This window comes from Stomoxys calcitrans, chromosome 2 (genome assembly GCF_963082655.1).
Source record: "Stomoxys calcitrans chromosome 2, idStoCalc2.1, whole genome shotgun sequence".
NCBI classification, from domain to species: domain Eukaryota; kingdom Metazoa; phylum Arthropoda; class Insecta; order Diptera; family Muscidae; genus Stomoxys; species Stomoxys calcitrans.
This window is the reverse complement of record NC_081553.1, coordinates 216,891,965-216,913,966: the sequence shown is the minus strand read 5'-3', so window position 1 is coordinate 216,913,966 and position 22,002 is coordinate 216,891,965. Positions and strand designations below refer to the sequence as shown.

Below are 22,002 nucleotides of genomic sequence, written 5' to 3'. Positions count from 1 at the left end.
CACACAAACACACACCCTCTGCAGTGTGTCGCAGCAGACGGCCATTACTGTGCTCTGATTGGTCGAAATAAATTGGAAAACGCTGTTCAGCTGGGGACGTATAAAAAGACAATCATCGCCGTTTGCGGATTCAATTAAGGGTCTCGTGTTCGACGCAGTACAACGTTAGTGGCGTATCGTTCATTGATAATAACATAAATAAAATAGTAATAGAAAAAGATATAGAAGAAAAATAATTGAAAAAATAGACAAGAACTCGAGAAGTGCTACGGTAAAAAAAGAGTTTGAAAAAATCGACAAAGGTAAAATGTTTTATTCCTTGGACTAAGCTCACTAAAAAGAGGATGATACCCTAGTGCTGTGGTTGTTTTACTTGCATAGATCGGTGCGCGTTTGAATTTAATTTCTTTAATTAGTTCACATTTTCTCGGACACATGCAGCACGCACATACTTAGACGCCATTGACGCGCCTCTGCTTTTGTGTTTTTTCCCGCCAATATCATCAATTTGTTGATTAATTGAAATTGATTTAATTATAACGCGCAGTGTGCAGCTTGGACCAGACTTTGATTAAACGAAATGGATTAAGTAGTGCGCCGGTCCGGCTTGTTTAAATGGATACAGACAACACCAACCATAAAAAAATCAGAGTGTATCTCTCAAATAGACGTGTGAAAATTTCAATTAAAGTCTAGCAAATTAATTAAGAATAAAGCCAATTTCTAAAAAGAGAGGACCTCAAAAACAAAAAACTATAAACATTCGCTCTAAATAAACATGGAGCATTCGGCTTTCGAGGATCAAATATTTAGTGAATTTTCAGGACCCTTGAGTCCTTTGGATGGCAAGCCCCTAACACCCACATCTTCGGCTATGACTTCGGTGTCTCATGGCATGCATTCAGCGGTTATGCTAAGTTTGCCACCAGGGGCCACTGTTATGCAGCATCCCAACTCGGAGAACCCTCACGAATTTCAGCGCCTGCCTGACTGCCAAACATTATTGTCCTCGGGTTCACCGTCCACTCCCGACTATGATCACAAAATGGAATATGTCACCAAAATGGGTTGCTATTCTCCCACACAGAAATACGAATATCTAACGGCCTCCAATGGAGCCAACAGCCACAAATTGGAACAGCAACAGTCACCGGCAAATAATCACCAAAATCCCCCAAATGGTCTGGGTCATCACTACAACAACAACAAACCTCTAACTCACCAACATCCTCATCATCAGCAACAGCAGCAGCAGCAACAACATCTTCACTCTCCCAATGGTAGAGTGGGTCCTATTGATTATCACCATCACCATCATCATCATCATCAGCAGCAGCAGCAACAGTTACAAAGCAATGGGGGTAAACTGGAATATGATCCCCATGGACATGGACATCATCATCAACCCCAACATCATCATATCTATGCCACCAGCAGCAATCATCACTCGCATGAAATTATGAATTCCAATGAACATAATATGTCACCTTTGGCGAGTAATGGCTTAATCACCAATGCCGCCGGTTCCGCCGTTGCTCCTTCACCAATGAGTGGAAATGCTAATACCGACGGGGGTCTCCTACAGCCCACCATGGGTGGTGGTGGTGGTGGTGCCTCGACAACACCCAACTCCAACACCAACAGTGCGCTTACGAGTTCTTCTTCGAATGGTCTTAATAATCAATCTCCTAGCGGGTTATCAAATGGTCTGAAACTTAATAAAGGTAAACATGATGAGATGTGCTCACCCCCAAATCCAGACGCTCTCAACAATAATGGGGGCAATTCCTCGTTAAGCAACAGCAATACCCCACCCGCTGTCAAGAAAAATGACAAAAAGAAAGGAGATCCCAATGGCATAAAAAAGAAGAAAACAAGGTAAGCAAAACAGTGAAAAGAGTAAATGAGTGTAGCCTAGCAATAACAGTTTGAAAGTCCTTTCTAAGGATACATTTCGCAGAGTGATATCTTTACTTCAGAAATTTCTGATTATCGGTTTAGAGAACCAATTTTGTATTTCGTACTGAAATAAATTAAAACAAAAAATAATTATAAGTCAACCTTTATACCTGTGATATGTAGAAGTCCTGGTTGTTATCTTTGTCTTAGGTAAGGCAAACTTACCTAACCTAATCTACCTTTGTCTTAGAAGGAAAATACCATCGGGAGAAAAAAAACATGGAAATTCTTGTAGAACCAAATCTTCTCAAATCAACATTACATTAGCTTTGGTCTTTATGAGAATACTGTAGATAAAGTGCCTCCGATAAATACACGGACAACGGCTTGGCTTAGATCTATGAATACGTTTACCAGGTCTATACCTAATAGGCCTGGACTGTGAAGGATGTTGACTACCAAAATCCCGATTTCGAGTCAAAGAAGCAACATCGGATGCGGAAGAAACCCTGATTCCTAAAAAACTCCTGGATTCCTAAAAAACTCTTCCACTGTCACCAAAAGAAGTTGTCACTTCTATGCATTCGTCCGGGATTGTCGAGAAAATTTTGACGAAGTCAAGAATTCTTCGATTCATCGAAAATTGGGTCTAATTTATATTGCCAGATCTATATAAAATGCCTTAAGCTGAATTGTAGCAGCATACAATTTCAAGCGAAAGTCACTTGAGACACAGTCCTGCATGTTTTACAATCCCAACCGACCTATACCTATAAGAAGTATTTGTGCAAAATTTCAAGCGGCTAGCTTTACACCTTCGAAAGTTAGCGTGCTTTCGACAGACAGACGGACGGACATGGCAAGATCGACATAAAATGTCATGACGATCAAAAATATAAATACTTTATGGGGTCTGTAAAGAATATTTCGAGGAGTTACAAACAGAATGACGAAATTAGTATACCCTCATTCTATGGTGGAGGGTATAAAAAGTAACCTCGGAAAAGAAAATTTTAAGCTAAGAATTCCGTGCTACTTACAAAATCCTTAGTTGTTTTCCATACCACTCCCCTAAGTTGGTTCACGTCTGGTATAGTGTCCCCAACTAAATTCCGGTGTCTGTTAGCCGCGAAAGCCGGGCAATGACATAAGAAATGCTCTAACGTCTCATCATCTTCCCTACATGCCCTACACATACTAGCACTACAGCTCGTAATCTTAACTGTCCCGTTATGACACCAAAAGCTATACTGATCTCCTTCTTACTTCCTTTCAGTAAAAGCCTTGTCCTCTCACAATCCGGATCACCCCACAGGATTTTTGCCGTCCTACCGACTGTTTATCGTCCTACCGACTGTTTATAGTCCTACCGACTGTTTATCGTCCTACCGACTTTTTATCGTTCTACCGACTGGTTATCGTTCTACCGACTGTTTATCGTCCTACCGACTGTTTATCGTCCTACCGACTGTTTATCGTTATCGTGGGCGTTTTTCGTCCACGCCCTTACATCCCATTGCGTCGACCCGAAAGGCTTAGGCTTAACCAAGTTTATTGACGGCAGTCCTCTGGTCTTCACTGCCGTTATGGCCCAGCACCCAACGATGCGGATTGTGTCATCCTCAGAGAATGCGTTAATCTCCTTCTTACACTGCAAAACTGTTCGTGACCTTACCCTACTAGTTGTTATTGCCCTTATGGCCATTTTGCTGTCCGTTAAAATGTTTACACTCGACGTCCTAGCGTACGTACCACACCACCTCGCGAATTCCGTGATCGCCCGGATCTTCGTCTGCAGGGCCGTATTATGGTCAGGTAGTCCAAAACAGATCTCAGTCCCTGGGTTCTCAATGTAGACCCCCAGGCTCACTCTGTCCCCTAGCTTTGATCCATCCGTGTAACATGATTTTCCAGATGGCAATACTATGGTTCCGTCAGTCCAGGCCTGTGCAGCTGGCAGCAGTGCCTCGCACTCGATCTCAAGTGTCGTCTCAGGTAACCGATCGGAAACATCTTCCCTTCCTTCCAGGTTTCCTATCATCGCCTCAATTATCGCGTACTCATAAATTTGCAAAAAAAAATTACTGGGAGTCGTTCGCGTACCGATTTGCCAGCAGAAGAAAGCGGGAGAGTACGTGAGAGCAAGCAAAATGTTAAGAGTTTTGCAATAGCCAAATCAGCAGATCGGTTTATATGGGAGCTATATCAGTTTATAGACCGATTTTGACCGTACTTGGCAGAGTTGTTGAAAGTCATAACAAAACACTACATGCTTAATTTCAGCCAAATCGGACAAAAATTGCAAGCTCAATAAGTCAAATCGGGAGATCGGTTTATATGGGAGCTATATCAGGTTATAGACCTATTCGGACCGTACTTGGCACAGTTGTGGAAAGTCATAGCAAAACACTACATCCAAATCGGACAAAAATTGCCGTCTCCAGGGTCTCAAGTAGACAAATCGGGAGATCGGTTTATATGGGAGCTATATCTAAATCTGAACCGATATGGCCCATTTGCAAACCCCAACGATCTAGATCAATATTAAGTATCTGTGCAAAATTTCAAGCGGATAGCTTTACGTGTTCGACCACTATCGGGATTTCGACAGACAGACGGACATGGCTAGATCGATTGAGAATGTCGAGACGATCAATAATATATATTCTTTATGGGGTCTTAAATGAATATTTCGAATGCTTTATTTTTTAACCGATCTCGCTGAAATTTGAAACAGTGAGAAGCTTAAGGCTTCCCGACATCTGACCCAAATATGGTTCAGATCGGACTATATATAGATATAGCTACCATAGACTGATCTGCCGATAAAGGCTCTAAAGCCCATAAAAACTTTATTTATTACCCGATTTCGCTAAAATTTTAAACAGTGGGTTATTTTAAGCCTCCGGACATCTGACCTAAATATGGATTAAATCGGGCTATATTTAGATATAGCTGCCATATAGACCGATCTCCCGATTAAGATTTTGAACCCATAAAAGATTTATTTTTTAACCGATTTCGCTGAAATTTGAAACGGTGAGTAGTTTTAGGTCTCCCAACATAGAACCCAAATATGGTTCAGATCAGACTATATTTAGATATAGCTCCCATATAGACCGATCCGCGGATAAAGGGTCTGAAGCCCATAGAAGCTTTTTTTTATCCGATTTCGCTGAAATTTGAAACAGTGGGTAGTTTTAGGTCTCCCAACATCCATCCCAAATATGGTTTGGATCGGACTATATTTAGATATAGCTGCCATATAGACCGATCTGCCGAAAAAGGGTCTGAAGTCCAAAAAGCTTTATTTTTTATCCAATTTCGCTGAAATTTAAAACAGTATGTAGTTTCAGGCCACCCGCCATCTGACCCTAATGTGGTAAAGATCGTACTGTATTAAGATATAGCTGTCATATAGACCGATACGCCGATAAAGGGTCTGAAGCTCATAAAAGCTTAATTTATTACCCGATTTTGTTGAAATTTGAAATACAAAATTCAACAGTAACTTATATTTATTAGACCACTCAATGTCCGTGCCGAATTTGGGTGCATAAGTTATCCAATTTTCCCCGGATTGTGACGAAAGGGAGTTTATATATATACCCGAGGTGGTGGGTATCCAAAGTTCGGCCCGGCCGAACTTAATGCCTTTTTACTTGTTATTAGTTTCTTTCTCCCACTGTGCGTTGGAATAGATGGCTGAATACTTCACCAAAATCGTCAGCTTTAGTAAGGAAATAACCACAGATGAAAATGAGTCTGATGTCCTTACCGGGTTTTTGAGCCCCTAAGTCATAGGCGAAAAGCTAACCTCTTGCGCCTCTTACAATTGATTTACATTAAAATTTGGACGAAATAGAATTTTCGTTGACTTTCGAGACGAGCTCAATAATCACCGATTTTTCTTTGCAAATGGAAAAGGAATTCCAGAGATCGCAACACACACTAATCACTACGGGACGCGTTTCGTAATTTTGTTTAGAATTACTCATCAGCCATATTAGGTGTGAAGGCTTCAAGGGCCGTACGTTGGTATGTTTTACTTGTAGCGAATTTATTGCGAAAATGCCTCTATGATGCAAATACCACATTAACCACGCTCGACAACCCTGTCTATTAGCTGTACTTTTCCCAATGCATGTGTTTTCGTGTAATGGCAGATTTTTTGTCTACAGAATTACACTACTCCCATGGTATACTCATGATTCTGTGCACCTGTTGGAAGTTGGCTTCGAACGCTAGACAACGGCAACGGCTCTTGCTGTTGCTCCATGTGCCCAGGTTCGAATCCCGAATTTTTTCACTTTCAAGTTTTTTGCCTGTTAGGGCGCAGATCATTAAATTTTACAATTTTTGTTTGTTCCTCTTTCGAGAAGATCTCAATGATAGGAGATTTTTCTTTGCAAATGGATTTTTTAAAATGTTTCTCTAAATTCATTTCATGTACAAAATTTTGTAAAATTCTTTAGATTTTTTTTTTATCAAATAATTATTTTTTTTTAATTCCAGAACTACATTTACGGCATACCAATTGGAGGAGCTGGAAAGGGCATTCGAACGTGCGCCCTATCCGGATGTATTTGCTCGTGAAGAGTTGGCCATCAAATTGAATTTAAGTGAATCTCGGGTGCAAGTTTGGTTTCAAAATCGACGTGCCAAATGGCGAAAACATGAACCTCCACGCAAGACTGGCTACATCAAGACCAGTACTCCGCCCAACTCCACATTGAATACAACATTGGCCGCCCCGTTTGCCACATTTCCCCAGACAACGACTGTTACGCCACCGGGAAGCATGGATAGTTGGACCAGCTATCAGCCTCCCTATGAACTGAGTCCACAATTTAGTCTATTATCACCAGCTGCTAGTCCCTATGGTACATATACAAGTCAATATGGCACCTATGTGCATGAGTCGCAAATATTTCCAATGCGACACTTTGAATATGGCAGTCCACCCAGAGTGGAGATGAGTGGTCCTGGTGGGGGTGCGGATGAAACGCAAAAGCTGCACAATCATGATGGATCCTCATATATGGGTCAACCAATGTTGGGAGATGATGTGACAGCTGCTCATTTAGCTGATGGTACCACAGTGCAACTAGTGCATCATCAGAATGGTGGTACCACCAAATATTTAACCGCTGAAGAGCCCAAGTATATAAGTGTAGGGGCAACTAGTGCTTTAGATCAAAATGGTACAATATGTCATATTAGCCATGATCCACAACAACAGCAACAACAAGCTGCCCACCAACAACACGAGAATAATGCGGCCGTTTTAAAACAACACAACTACATAAATGTCTCCTCAGCGGCATCGGTAGAGGATCCCAATGATTCAACGGGTCTACAGGCTGTCATTAAAACTGAGGAAGCCTCAAATGCCGCTGCATCGGCGGCGGCGGCGGCGGCCGCTCACCAACACCATCAACAGCATCAGCAGCAACAACAAAATGGTGGCGTTTCCTATGTCCTGCCGCCTTTTTTGCACTAAAAGAAATGCTTGCAAGCCACCGACAGCCGGCGATGATTCTTCATAGCAGACAGGCTACGGAAGTACAAAAACGTTGGCAAATGCGCAAAGAAAAGGAGCTCAATCTAAAGGCCAGGCCATTTAGGCGGCCATGGTAGGCATGCCTTACTACAGGGTAGCACAGGAATAAGCTGTGTGAGGCTAGAAGGACCACTCATTCTATATAAATTTATGTATGCATGAATGGAACTAGCCAAAGAAAGCTACCAGAAAGAGGTAATATGGAAAGCTAATTCATAGCCTGATTGGGAAAGTTAGGCAGGGATAATCACCAATATTTTGTGATATGATTTGCAATATTCCTACAGACCCCATCTACTAACACAGATAGCATGTCTGCTTTTCTTTGGCAAAAACAAAAATGGAAAACTATATCACTTGGCATGGACACACATTTGAGTTGGTCTTCAAAACTAAAGGCTAGCGAGATGCATAGGTTACCTGGCTACATAAGGTTACAGAGCGATAATAAATCACTACTTGCAAAATTTCGACCAACCCTAAAAAAGTTAGGCTTATAGACGCTCAAAAAGTCATATCGTCAAAGCACCACGTTATATGGAAGCTGTATCTAAATTCGAACCGATGTGGCCCATTTGATTCTCATTGTTCGGCATGTTTTCCTGGTTTAAGAATAGAGAACACCCAACCCATTTTCCATTTCGACGATTCGTAAAGTAAACAGAATTACTTAAAATTTTACATTTTATTATTTTGCATTTTTTTGCAAAGACTTATGAAAATTTTAAATTTTTGATGCGAAAAAAAAATTTCGAGTTGAGTATACAGTATTGAAGATAATGGCAAAAAATTCGGTTTAGTGCAACTCCTAAGTTTTTCCTTCAAGAAAGAAGCTCAAAATCGCATAATCAATATCCAAAAAAATGCAAAAAAATCAACGTGAGTTAGAAATTGCTGTAACATCCTTAGTTTTGCGAACTTTATACAATTCTGAGCACACCGTTGGATTCGTGAAGAAAATCCCTTTCCGCAGATATGCTACATAAGACGATACTGTAAAGGTTGCTATGGAAAACATATCCAAAGCCAATTTATTTTGGGCCTAAAAATTCAAAGTCGTTTTCAAGGCCAACCACGCTGTAACTCCTTTATTTTTTCGAATTTCGAAAATTTTTAAGCATTCCGCAGTTCGAAATTCGAAGACGATTCGTAAAGTGAACAGAATTACTTGCAATTTTACATTTTATTTTTTTGCATTTTTTTAGGAAAGGCTAACCCCTTACGAAAATTTTCAATTTTTGATGCGAAAAATTTTTTCGAGTTGAGTATACAGTATTGAAGATAATGGCAAAAAATTCGGTTTAGTGCAACTCCTATGTTTTTCCTTCAAGAAACAAGCTCAAAATCGCATAATCAATATCCGAAAAATGCAAAAAAATCAACGTGAGTTTGAAATTGCTGTAACATCCTTAGTTTTGCGAACTTCACAATTCTGAGCACACCGTTGGATTCGTGAAGAAACTCTCTTTCCGTAATGGTGCTGGATGAAGCAATACTCTCTTCTATTTCCTTGAAAACTTTACGAGTATTGCTTCAAAATCGCATAATTGATATCCAAAAATTTCGAAAAAACCAACGTGAGTTTGCAACTGCTGTAACTTCCTCAGTTTTGCGAAGTATACAATTTTTCAGACACCGTTGGATTTGTGACTAAAATTCCTTTCCGTAGAGGTGCTACATGAAGCGATACTGTTAAGGTTGCTATGGAAAACATAGCAAAAACCAATTTATTTTGGGCGTAAAAATTCAAAGTCGTTTTCAAGACCTACAACGCTGTAACTCTTTCATTTTTTCGAATTTCGAAAATATTTAGGCATTCCGCAGTTCGAAATTCGAAGACGATTTGTAAAGTGAACTGAATTACTTGGAATTTCACATTTTATTTTTTTTGCATTTTTTTAGCAAAGGCTAACCCCTTATGAAAATTTTCAATTTTTGATGCGAAAAAATTTTTCGAGTTGAGTATACTGTATTGAAGATAATGGCAAAAAATTCGGTTTAGTGCAACTCCTATGTTTTTCCTTCAAAAAACAAGCTCAAAATGGCATTATCAATATCCGAAAACTGCAAAAAAATCAACTTGAGTTTGAAATTGTTGTAACATCCTTAGTTTTGCGAACTTCAAAATTCTGAGCACACCGTTGGATTCGTGAAGAAAATCTCTTTCCGTAATGGTGCCCGGATAAAGCAATACTTTCTTCTATTTCCTTGAAAACTTTACGAGTATTGCTTTAAAATCGCATAATTGATATCCAAAAATTTCGAAAAAACCAGCGTGAGTTTGCAACTGCTGTAACTTCCTCAGTTTTGCGAAGTATACAATTTTTCAGACACCGTTGGATTTGTGACTAAAATTCCTTTCCGTAGAGGTGCTACATGAAGCGATACTGTTAAGGTTGCTATGGAAAACATAGCAAAAACCAATTTATTTTGGGCGAAAAAATTCAAAGTCGTTTTCAAGGTCAACAACGCTGTAACTCCTTCATTTTTTCGAATTTCGAAAATTTTTAGGCATTCCGCTGTTTGAAATTCGAAGACGATTAGTGAAGTGACCAGAATTACTTGCAATTTCACATTTAATTTTTTTTGCATTTTTTTAGCAAAGGCTAACCCCTTATTAAAATGTTCAATTTTTGATGCGAAAAAATTTTTCGAGTTGAGTATACAGTATTGAAGACAATCGCAAAAAAAACGGTTTAGTGCAAGTCCTATGTTTTTCCTTCAAGAAAGAACCTCAAAATCGCATAATCAATATCCGGAAAATGCAAAAAAATCAACGTGAGTTTGAAATTGTTGTAACATCCTTATTTTTGCGAACTTCAAAATTCTGAGCACACCGTTGGATTCGTGAAGAAAATCTCTTTCCGTAATGGTGCTGGATAAAGCAATACTTTCTCCTATTTCCTTGAAAACTTTACTAGTATTGCTTTAAAATCGCATAATTGATATCCACAAATTTCGAAAAAACCAACGTGAGTCTGCAACTGCTGTAACTTCCCCAGTTTTGCGAACCTGACAATTTTTCAGGCACCGTTGGATTCGTGACAAAAATCCCTTTCCGTAGAGGTGCTGCATAAAGTCTGTCTATCCATATTTATTTATTTTACGAAGTACACGTCGTAATTTGCATCCGATCGTCTTCAAATTTGGCACAGGCATCTTTTTTGGCCTTAAGAGAATGCCTTTTAACTACTAATATTATAATAAAGTGATTATATATCAACCGATTCACTTAGACTTGTCACAAAGGATTCCCTTATGACTCCCGGCATTTCTGTTGAACTTCCATGGCGGATTTAACAAGGTGGTCTCACGCGAACAGCTGCTAACAGCCGGCCAGATTTGACGGTATTAGGATGTCAGATTTTTGTTTGCATTCTCTTTATCCGATTTGGCTGAAATTTTGCACGACGTGTTAAGTTATGACTTCCAACTTAGTATGCTTTAAATCGGTCCATAACCTGGTATAGCTGCCATATAAACCGATCTTGAATCTTGACTTCTTGAGCCACTAGATGGCGTAATTCTTATCCGAATTGGCTGAAATTTTGCACAAGGTGTTTTGTTATGACTTCTAACAACTGTGTTAAATATGGTTTAAATCGATCAATAACCTGGTATAGCTGATATTTAAACCGATGTGGGATCTTAACTTCTTGAGCGTCTAGAAGGCGCAATTCCTATCCGATTTGGCTGAAATTTTGCACGACGTGTTCAGTTATGACTTCTTACAACTTTGCTACGTATGCTTTAAATCGGTCCATAAACTAATCTAGCTGCCATATAAATCGATCTTGACTTCTTGATCCACTAGATGGCGCAATTCTTATACGATTTGGCTGAAATTTTGCATGAGGTGTTTTATTATGACTTCTAACAACTGTATCAAATATCGTTCAAATCGATGAATAACCTGATATAGCTGATATTTAAACCGATCTGGGATCTTGACTTTTTGAGCCTCTAGAGAGCGCAATTCTCATCCGATTTGGCTAAAATGTTGTACAACGGCTTCTCCCATGACCTTCAACATACGTGTTAAATATGTTCCGAATCGGTCTATAGCCTGTTACAGCTCCCATATAAACCGATCTCTCTATTTAACTTCTTGAGGTCCTAAAGGGTGCAATTCCTACTCGAATTGGCTGAAATTTTACACCATGACTTCTACTACTACTGTGGTCTCCAACATTCAATATAGCTCCAATATTAAATCAATTCTCTTCTTTTATCCTTTGTTTGCCTAAAAAAGAGATATCGGGAAAAGAACTCGACAAATGCGATCTATGGTGGAGGGTAAATTAGATTCGGCCCAGCCGAACTTAGCACGCTTTTACTTGTTTTCGTCTGATTTTGCCTAATATTGCAATAATTTGGTCATTGGTTAACAAATTCTCACAAAATTTCTCACTTAGGTTTCTCTTATGATTCTTCGGATCATTGGTAAATTTCATAGAAATCTGTACAGATTTAGATATAGCTCCCATATGTATGTCCTTTGCTAACACATTTTCCCCTCCTAATGCTGGCAACATTTGTGAGGACTCGCCTATAAAAAGGAGGTCCCTTATCATTGAGCTTAAAAACTTAAAGCGGACTGCACTCATTGATATATGAGAAGTTTGCCCCTGTTCCTTAGTGGAATGTACATGGGCAAAATTTGCATTTTTTGTTAAAGCATTTGTCAATTTATCTTCTCAAAGTGTTGCACAACGATTTCTTTTATGACTACCACAATGTGTCCAGATGTTGGTCGAAATTCTATTGGGTTGCCCAAAAAGTAATTGCGGATTTTTCATAGTCGGCGTTGACAATTTTTTTCACAGCTTGTGACTCTGTAATTGCATTCTTTCTTCTGTCAGTTATCAGCTGTTAATTTTAGCTTGCTTTAGAAAAAAAGTGTAAAAAAGTATATTTGATTAAAGTTCATTCTAAGTCTTATTAAAAATGCATTTACTTTCTTTTAAAAAATCCGCAATTACTTTTTGGGCAACCCAATACATATCAAATTTAAGTAAATTTTAGTTTTGAAGACTTAGCCTGCATTCCCAATGTGATGTAGAGTATCAAAAGGTCGGCCATTTTTAGCCCGTCCTTACTTGTTTAAGATTGGACTATGGTGAATAAATAAAATTTTCCCTCTAGGCTATGATGAAGATTTTCTGTATATAGTTATTTCCCCAGGCCAGCCAAAGCCACAGTCAATATCGCAAAGCTTACAGCGGCATCAAGCATTTCTTTTATACCCTGCAAATATATACACCTACAAATTAATATTATTACACTTATTCAATTAATAACTCTGTCTTTAATTAGTTTTTAAAGTCAAACAACAACAAAATCCAAAGTCTTGTCCAAATATTAGTGGTTAAGCATTACTTTTTTTGTTATGTAAGTTGTACAATTAACTAAAGAAAACCAAACACCAACGCATTCCAAATGTGCCTTAAACTAGTTGTAGTGGAATTCAAAGCCTAAATGAGGTTTACATTGTATTTAAGAATTTTCTAATGTATACAGACATTTGATATAAGTTTCAAAGTTCCATATTTAGCATGTAAGTAGAATTTAATACGAGAATTCGCTAATTGTAATTATACCTCCTTCGCAATGCATTCCAAATGTGCCTTCTCATCAATACTACACAAATATGTATGTAAAAAATAATGAAAAAATATTACAACTGTTGTGGTTTGTGACAATAATACATTAAAATTTATTTGATAGGAAACCTAAAAGTTTGTAAAAAGTATTTGGGCCAAAACAACAGTCTCCTAGTAGTTTGCTGTATGAAAAAAATGTTTGAACATTTTTGTTTCTTAGTAAAATAATACTTTGTATAAATCAACTGATTTAAAAAAAAAAAAAAAAAAAAAACAAAAATAATTTAATTTATCCATAAGTTTTGACATGGAAATAGTGCAAATTGTTTTCTTTTTTTTCTACTTTTTTGTCTAAATATTTGTATAAATTTCATGTTAATTTGTATGACCCTCTTAGTTAACTAAGTAATAAAATAAAAATGTATATCCAAGAACAACAATTAAAATAATATAATAACAAAAAAGAACAAACATAAATAAAAACAAATATACAATATTTTATAAAAGTAATGCATTTTTTTCTTTACTGCTAATATTCTTTGGGACTTTTACATTTCTCCATTGATATTGTTGAAACCCTCCTGTTTGATCTGATCCCAATTGCTGCCTTCGAAGAATTTATGCCTTTTTATTTGTTCATAGCCCAAACGATCTTCGGGTTCTTGTTGCAACAATTTCTCCAATAGATCACGCATATCATCGGATAATTCTAAATTTTCGGGGTACTGTACAAAACCATATAAATCGATTTGACCCGGATGAGCTGCTTTAAAGGGCTGAAAACAAAGTAAAAAAGATATCAATCACTACCTAGAAATATGCATACATATCTATTGGGTTGCCCAAAAAGTAATTGCGGATTTTTCATATAGTCGGCGTTGACAAATTTTTTCACAGCTGGTGACTCTGTAATTGCATTCTTTCTTCTGTCAGTTATCAGCTGTTACTTTTAGCTTGCTTTAGAAAAAAAGTGTAAAAAAGTATATTTGATTAAAGTTCATTCTAAGTTTTATTAAAAATGCATTTACTTTCTTTTAAAAAATCCGCAATTACTTTTTGGGCAACCCAATAAAAATATAAAATTAACCTTTTCCATAAGACAACATGTGATACTTCTCTGATAGGCATGCCGTTTAAAGACCCCACTTTGCATAGAATTTTTACAATGGCTGGATTACTCACAAATGTCTTTAGCATCAGTAAGGGGATAGATATCGATGAAAATGTTTTCATATGTTGTTGTTGTTGTAGACACATTTTCATGTGAAGGTGGCAATCCTGCTGTAGGTGGCCAAGCTCGTTCCGGTCCAAAGGGCCGATTAACATGGGAACAAGGTGGCCATTGGTTATTTAAAGGCGCCAATAACTCGCCTTGCCATATCGAGCATCATAGCAAATTGCAAATTTTGCCCATGAACTTACCGCTAAAGAACAGGGGCAAACTTCTCACATATCAATGAGTGCAGTCCGATTCAAGTTTTAAGCTCAATAATAAGGGGCCTCCTTTTTATAGCCGAGTCCGAACGGCGTGCCGCAGTACGACACCTCTTTGGAGAAAAGTTTAATCGAGCATCATAGACACTCAGTATTTATGCAAGAGCCGTTGCCGCCCGGCCTCTCACTGAGACTCTCCACTCGATACCGCTGATTGTCCGCGACTGCCGTTGCAGCTACTCGGTATGGAGCATTACACCATCCGCTACGTGTGGACGAGGTAGCTCGCAGCTATGCTACTTGTGAACAGTGTTGCCACTCAACAAAATTTTTTCCTGCCAAATTTTAAGAAAATTCCTAACAAACCTGACCAACACCTACCAAATGTTCAAAAATTGCAAATTTTGCCCATGAACATTTCACTAAAAAACAGGGACAAACTTCTAACATATCAATGAGTGCAATCCGATTCAAGTTTAAGCTCAATGATAAGGAGTCTGCCGTAGCGCAGAGGTTAGCATGTCCGCCTATGACGATGAACGCCTGGGTTCGAATCCTGGCGAGACCATCAGAAAAAGAAATTCAGCGGTGGTTTTTCCCCTCCTAATGCTGGCAACAATTTGTGAGGTACTATGCCATGTAAAACTTTTCTCCAAAGTGGTGTCGCACTGTGGCACGCCGTTCGGACTCGGCTATAAAAAGCAGGCCCCTACCAAATGTTGTACAAGCCAAAATTTTCACCATTTTCATCATCATCAAATTATACATTTTCAACCCTACCAAGTATACATACGTTATTTTCGTTATAGTCACCTAAGATCTAGACATGTCTGTCCGTCTGTTTACTGAATTCAGTATATAGCCTAAAGTTCAAAAATGGCCAAATTTTGATATAGCATCCTTTATACCGATATATCCCGATAAGAAAAATCGTATTTTTGCCCTGATTTCAAGGAACAACTGTGCCGAGTTTGGATTAAGCGATCTCCCGATTTAAAAGTTTGAAAGACAAGAAATGCCCGTTTACTACCAATTTTCGGCGCGATCTGGCCATATTTGTATGCAGCTGCAAATGCCCCGTTTTCAAAAGCCACATTTCTCACCCAGAATTTACCAAATTTGTAAGAGATCCTTTAACACTCGTACCAGTTACAGGCAATATCAGAACTTACGGGAGATCGGTTTATATCGGGTTATAGACCGATTTGCACCGTACTTGACACAGTTGTTGAACAGAACACTATGTGCAAAATTTCAGCCAAATCAGACAAAAATTGCGGCTTCCACGGGTCAATTCGGGAGATCGATTTATATGAAAGCTGTATTAGATTGCGGCTTCCAGGGGCTCAAGAAATCAAATCGGGAGATCGGTTTATATGAGAGCTATATCATGTTCTACAGCGATGTTCTGAACCGCACTTGAAACAGTTAATGAAATCATAACAGAACATTATGTGCATCAATCCCGGTTGTACGCACCTGAATTAACTTGATGGAACCCTCATCGACAAGGGCTGCCGCCTCAGTGTACGTGTTCGTCTTTTTTCGTCATGGGAGAGGCACATCCTGGAGTGCCTCTCCGCATGCATTGAAAAGAACCCCGAACCCTGATTCTGTTCGATTTGCCAGAACCGCCTCCATCATCGGTCGGTGTCGGTGAGGTGTAACCGGTGCATGGAGTGGGTACATTTCCGATCTTGCTCTAGCCTCACTTCACTACGGGAGTATAGTCGTACTAGATATGTCGCAAGGTGCTGTGCCAACATTGCCAGCAGTGGGTCACAAGCGTCGTCGTCGTCGCCTTCTGCGTCCTCGTCGTCGGACTATGTGACCCCCCCCCCCCCCCCCCCCCCCCCCCCTCCACTTCTCCTGTACGGCAATATACGCAACGGCAGCATCCCATCCCAAATATTGCCAGGCCAGTGCCGGGAAATGTATCGTTGTTGCAGCTAAACTGCAACGGACTCCATGACAAAATCGATGAGATTGTGGATTTCATGAGCAGGAGAGATATATTGGTCGCAGCGATCCAGGAGATGAAGCTAACCAAACCTGCAGCTTGCACAGTTGTCACGGATACAATGTGCTACGTAAAGATCGCTCAAGGAATGGAGGTGGGGGATTGGCCTTCGTGATACTCCGTTCCGTGCATTATAGACCCATCTCGCCTGCGACTGGCGCTAGTGACCCCTACATGGAGTGCAAGGGGATAGCAGTGAGGTCCGGTACTGCCGAGATAGACCTACACAACGTGTACATAAAGCCGGTTGGTAGCTGTGTCCCGATTAATGGCCAAGCTTACAACCCCGACATAAGTGGGTTATTATCTGGCCATAATCGTCTGGTTCTAGAGGACTTTAATGCGCATCACACTTCATGGCATTCTCCCCTATGTAACGACCAGCGTGGCATAGCATTGGCAGAGCAGATTGAAAGCTCCACGTTTTGCACGGTAAGCTCACTAGTATGACGAGCAGCTCGCTAGACATTTCCATTGCATTCCCTGATCTCCTGAGTGACGTAACCTGGCAAGCCGTCATCTCTTTGGGGTCAGACCACCTCCCCATAATTCTCACCATCGACCGCCTACCCGACTTCATAACCTCTGAGCGCCGGACGTTTATCAATCAGAAGAAGGCCGATTGGGCTGGCTTCAGAGGGTATACCAATCGCCGCTTCAGTGAACTGCCACACCCCTCGGATGTGCTAGTGGCTGAGAAGAAATTCCGAGACATCATTAACGCAGCAGCCGCTCGCTTCATACCAGCCGGTCGAATACCCCAAGTGCATCCCAATTTCCCGACGCAGGCAGTGGTACTCGCAGACAAGCGTGGTGGGATTCGTGGTATGGACCCCACTAACCCCAGAATCTGGAAATAAAAAGGGTAGTTAACCACATAAGCGGAATTTGTGGCTGGAACACTTGGAGCAATGTAACTTAGGCACCGGTGTAGGCAAGCTGTGGTCTAATCTTAAGTCACTCTCGAACCCCGGTAGACGGGAAATAACAGTGACTGATCCGTAGAGATGCGCCAGGTTATTCAACCGTCAATTTATTGTGCATACCGAGAGTGACAGGGCTAGGAGAGCCATTCGCCGTATTCATCGTCTCCGAACCGATGAATAGCCATCACAGTTTACCGTTGGCGAAGTTACGAATGTCATCCGTGGCGCCAAATCATATAAGGCGTAGGGCCCTGACGGAATCTCTACATTGATGTTGAAGGATCTGGATTCCCCTGGAGTTGAGTACCTTATTACTGTCCTCAACCTGTCTTTGAACACTCTTATAGTTCCCAATATCTGGAAAATGGGCAGAGTGATTCCGTGCACATTGTGACATACGGGGGCTCAAATGTTCTCTTCATTTTTTAATTGTAATAACATATGAAAAATGTGTATAATGTATTCGAGTAAAGGAAATTTGTACATTCCGATTTCCCTTATCACGTCAGTAACCACTACTCCTCCGGGATCTTTTTTAACATTTTTTTATCTATTTTTTCGTCTAACATCTAAAACAAAAAACACATCACTTACCAGCCCCACAAACAACTCGTACAATATAACGCCATAACTCCACCAATCCGATCGCAATGACAATGGCCGTTCAGGGGCAACAAAATGATTTTCCATAGCTTTGGGACTTAATGCTTTGTGTATGCAACTGTCCGATGAGATTCCTTCATTTTGATAAAAATATGTTAGCCTTAAATTATCACTTTCGTCCAGCAACAAATTGTCTATATGAAGATCGCTGAAATTTCAAATATTCATATTAATTATATGACATACAAATTGTTAATGCTTTGTTTTGCCCACCATAATATAACACTCTTCTCATGCAATGAATGTATTGCCACAAGCAGTTGTTGCGACCATTTCTTAAGATCTCTTTGTTTGGCTCTAAGTGAGTACAATGTTTGGGAGTTTGTTTCATTCAATGTATTCGAAACTGATTCTATTAATTGCTTGGAAGAGTCAATTAGTTGTTTAACGTTGTCCTCTGAGGAATGTAACTGCATGTCACAAGATTTTCTATCTTCCCCCTGTTCAGGTTTCACTTCGACTGCACTTTTTTGTAAGGAATGTAGGTGTTCTATCAGTTTGCCACCTGATGCAAACTGAAGTAACAGAAATATTTTTTGTTCAGATTGGAAAAATGCAAAAAGATCCACCATATAAGGAACATGCTGCGGGAGGAATACGGTCTGGGTAGGCGAGTTGCTGGATGGTTTTTCTACGCCTTTCATAACGTAAATTGGTTTCAGGGGTTCTGTAGATGATACCAATAATACTTTGTTGCTTAACAAGGATTTGACTTTATACTTTGCCATGTGATTCCATGGTCGCTCAAGGTATAATCCCGATGAATCTGAATTGGTATTGCCAGACACATCTATGGCTAATTGAAAATTGGATGCTGATACTGTTGAGGCAAACGATCTGTGTGACGACCTTAGAAATCGGTCATATATATCTTCTGCTCTTGCTAAATACTTTGCAATTTTTGCTCGTGCAATATAAACCCTGTCGTCATTCTGATCATCTTTGCAACCTTTCAAAAGTATATCAACACCAGCTTTGTAACGTGAATAAGCATCATTATAATCTAGGTTGGCTTCTGCTTGAACAGCCTGCGAGAATTCTAAAGCCGCTTCATAAATATAGTCATCGCTATCTTCGCTTTCAACAGAAGCCATGGGGGTCAAGAAACGCAAGTTGTATTTTACTGGTACATTGGTGCTGGAGTCGTTTTCGCTATCAGCGGATACCTTTTCATTGCCCGCCACCTCTTGTTTTTCATTCCCCTCTGTTGCATTATCATCGTCGTGTATCGATGTATCACACAATGAATTGAATTTCGACTTTTCGCCATCAATTTCATCATATTGTTCTATTTCTAATTTTCTGCCAAAACGAGCTGCCTTCCCGACTAATTTCTGTATTTTATTTTGGGGCGTTGTTTCATTGAAAAATTGAGCAAAGCTATGCGATTTATAGAGCTGCGGATGTTGGGCAGCAAAATCCAAAAGTGAGAGGATGTAAACTTTGCGTTTTTGTATAACATCGCGATCAAATCTCTTGAAAAACGAACAGTCTATGGGTTCCGGTATAAATCCGGGCAAGCAAAGGCTCTTATGTCTCCTTTTAAGTTCTCTATGAAGTTTCTTAATATCGTGAAAACGCCTCCAAACCACCAACTGTGTTAAGGCCTGTGGTTTAGATCTTGGAAAAACCTTTGAATAAAAATGATTTATGCACATGAAGAAAGGAGTATTTTATTTTATCAAAACACTTACAATGGAAGTAATTTTATATAATGTAAAGCCAGATGTTTGATCTGTATCCGTTACAGTGAAATTGTGTATCCATCCACCCAATAGGTCGGGTGCCATATCTATGGCGCGTAGATATACACTAAAAGTTAAATTTTAAATTTAAATACACTAAAAGTTAAATTTTGTTGTAATTTTAAAAACTTTTAATGGAAAACAAATTTACAGAAATCTTTAGCTTACGAATCACTAATCTCGAATGACATACGGCGTTTGATTAGTAAAACGGATCGTACAACAGTTACCGCACGACAGTACGGATATAGCTGCATATGTAGCAAGACAAATTTACCCAGGTAGTGCAAGCAACAGCTGAGTAAACTATCTGTCAACGAGACTTCATAACGTTCGGTTGTGTGTGTGCTTTATGGTTAAGAACCGCAGCACACACAAGCAAAGAAATATGGTGCTAAATGTTCTCAAAATCAGAGTTGGACTAATCACTGATTTTGACAGAAAGTGCACTCGATTTTTTTTTTTTATTGTTGTTGTTGTGGAAATTAACAACATGAATGTTGTCTAGACCTGCTTGATATGCCGCTTGATCTAGAGGTTCTCTCTTGTAGCGCTGAACTACCTTTAGGCTTCTGATCGGTGGATATCTATCCACAAGATGATGATTTGGATGGTCTCTGCGATAACAGCCCAAAAGGTATTGCTTGGGCAGCATGTAGATATGTCTTCGCACTGATAGGATATTTGCCTCCTGATGGATGTGGTCTGCATGAGAACTGGGGAGACAGCCCGTAGCAGTTCGGAGGGCGGCATTCTAACAGGTCTGAATATTATTCCACTGCGAGTCACAAAGTTGACGAGACCACACTGGCGCTGTATAATTTACCACAGACCGGCCAATTGCTTTGTACGTGGTCAACAAGGTTTCTTTGTCTGCACCCCAGGTACTACCAGCAAGTGACTTGAGGACCTTGTTTCTACTTTTGACTTTATCGCAAATTGCTGTGGCATGTGGGGAGACTGTGTAAGAGCTGTCATATGTGAGGCCAAATATTTTGGCACACTTGATGGTCGGAATCATTTCTCCATCACAGTCAGCTCAGTATTCACCTCACGCGAACTTGTAGTAAACAATGTGGCTGAAGATTCAGATTTTTTGCAGCGCAATATGAGGCAAGTTCGTCGAGGTTGCCGTTCGACCTATCGCAGATGTCAACAATGGGTGCGTTCCTGATGTCATGATCGTACCATCAAATGCATATGAAACGATCTCTATGCCGTCTGGAGGGGGTGGAATGGAGGATTAAAGGTTAAGGAGGTTAAACAGTGCCGGAGATATCACCGCACCTTGGGGAGATCCCTCTTTCACTCTACGGTGCTTCGACTTCTTACCCCTAAATTCCACAAATGACTGGCGACCACACAGATAATTCGCTACCCAGCGTTTCAGGCCTGGCTAGAGGGACGTGTTGGCGATTTCCTCAAAAAATTTGGCATGGCTGACCGTGTCGAATGCCTTCGATAGGTCCAGTGGCACGAGGACCGTCCTATCACATGGCCTGGGCTGATTGAAGACACGGCAAATCTGTACGGTGATGGCATCCAAAGCTGTTGTTGTGCTATGCATAGTCCGACGACGAGGACGCAGAAGACGACGACGTTTGGAGTAAGGCCAGAGCAAGATCGGAAATGTTCCCACTCCATGCTGTTACACCTCACCAACACCGACCGATAATGGAGGCGGTTCTGGCAAACTGAACAGAACCAGGGTTCGGGGTTCTTTTCAATCCCGGCACGGACCAGAAGCTTGCGGAGAAGGCACTCGGAATGTGCCTCTCCCATAACGAAAAAAGACGAACACGTACACTGAGGCGGAAGCCCTTGCCGATGAGGGTTCCATCAGGTAAAACCGGTGCGTAGAACCGGCTGATTTGGGATTGCGATTTTGTATTGTTTGCCAACTGCTCCTACCTTTTAAATTTGTCTTTATATGTAGGCAGTCGTTACGTTTGCTCCGCACATACTATTTCATATACAAATACTCAAATCAAAATAATGCCGAATGTACACATTACATCTAACGTATTTCGCAAAAATTATACATCGATTCTCTTTCTTTACTTTATTTCGCACACATCATATTGTTCAACTTATATGTGTCAATTATTGATTGTATATCGGCTGACGGTATTCATCGACATGTGACTCA

At 40.0% G+C, this 22,002-nt stretch overlaps 2 protein-coding genes across 3 annotated transcripts; one reads left to right on the top strand and one right to left on the bottom strand.

Annotated features, from left to right (window-relative positions):
* Positions 1-778: 778 nt before the first annotated feature.
* Positions 779-9,066, top strand: LOC106089250 (homeobox protein Hox-B3a). The gene is made up of 2 exons (XM_013255063.2): positions 779-1,878; positions 6,415-9,066. The coding sequence occupies exons 1-2, from the start codon at positions 779-781 to the stop codon at positions 7,400-7,402; spliced, it is 2,088 nt and encodes a 695-aa protein (XP_013110517.2). The 3' UTR covers positions 7,403-9,066.
* A 3,875-nt stretch (positions 9,067-12,941) lies between these two features.
* On the bottom strand, positions 12,942-20,022 carry LOC106089232 (ribosomal protein S6 kinase-like 1). Of its 2 annotated transcripts, XM_059362962.1 has the most exons (5): positions 20,005-20,022; positions 19,803-19,920; positions 18,322-19,739; positions 18,040-18,256; positions 12,942-13,841 (listed from the first exon to the last, which is right to left on the bottom strand). In XM_059362962.1, the coding sequence occupies exons 2-5, from the start codon at positions 19,896-19,898 to the stop codon at positions 13,614-13,616; spliced, it is 1,959 nt and encodes a 652-aa protein (XP_059218945.1). In that variant the 5' UTR covers positions 19,899-19,920; positions 20,005-20,022; the 3' UTR covers positions 12,942-13,613. The 2 variants fall into 2 exon arrangements, with proteins under 2 accessions (XP_059218945.1, XP_059218944.1); XM_059362961.1 differs by lacking the exon at positions 20,005-20,022 and having other exon boundaries at positions 19,803-19,998.
* Between the last annotated feature and the right edge of the window lie 1,980 nt (positions 20,023-22,002).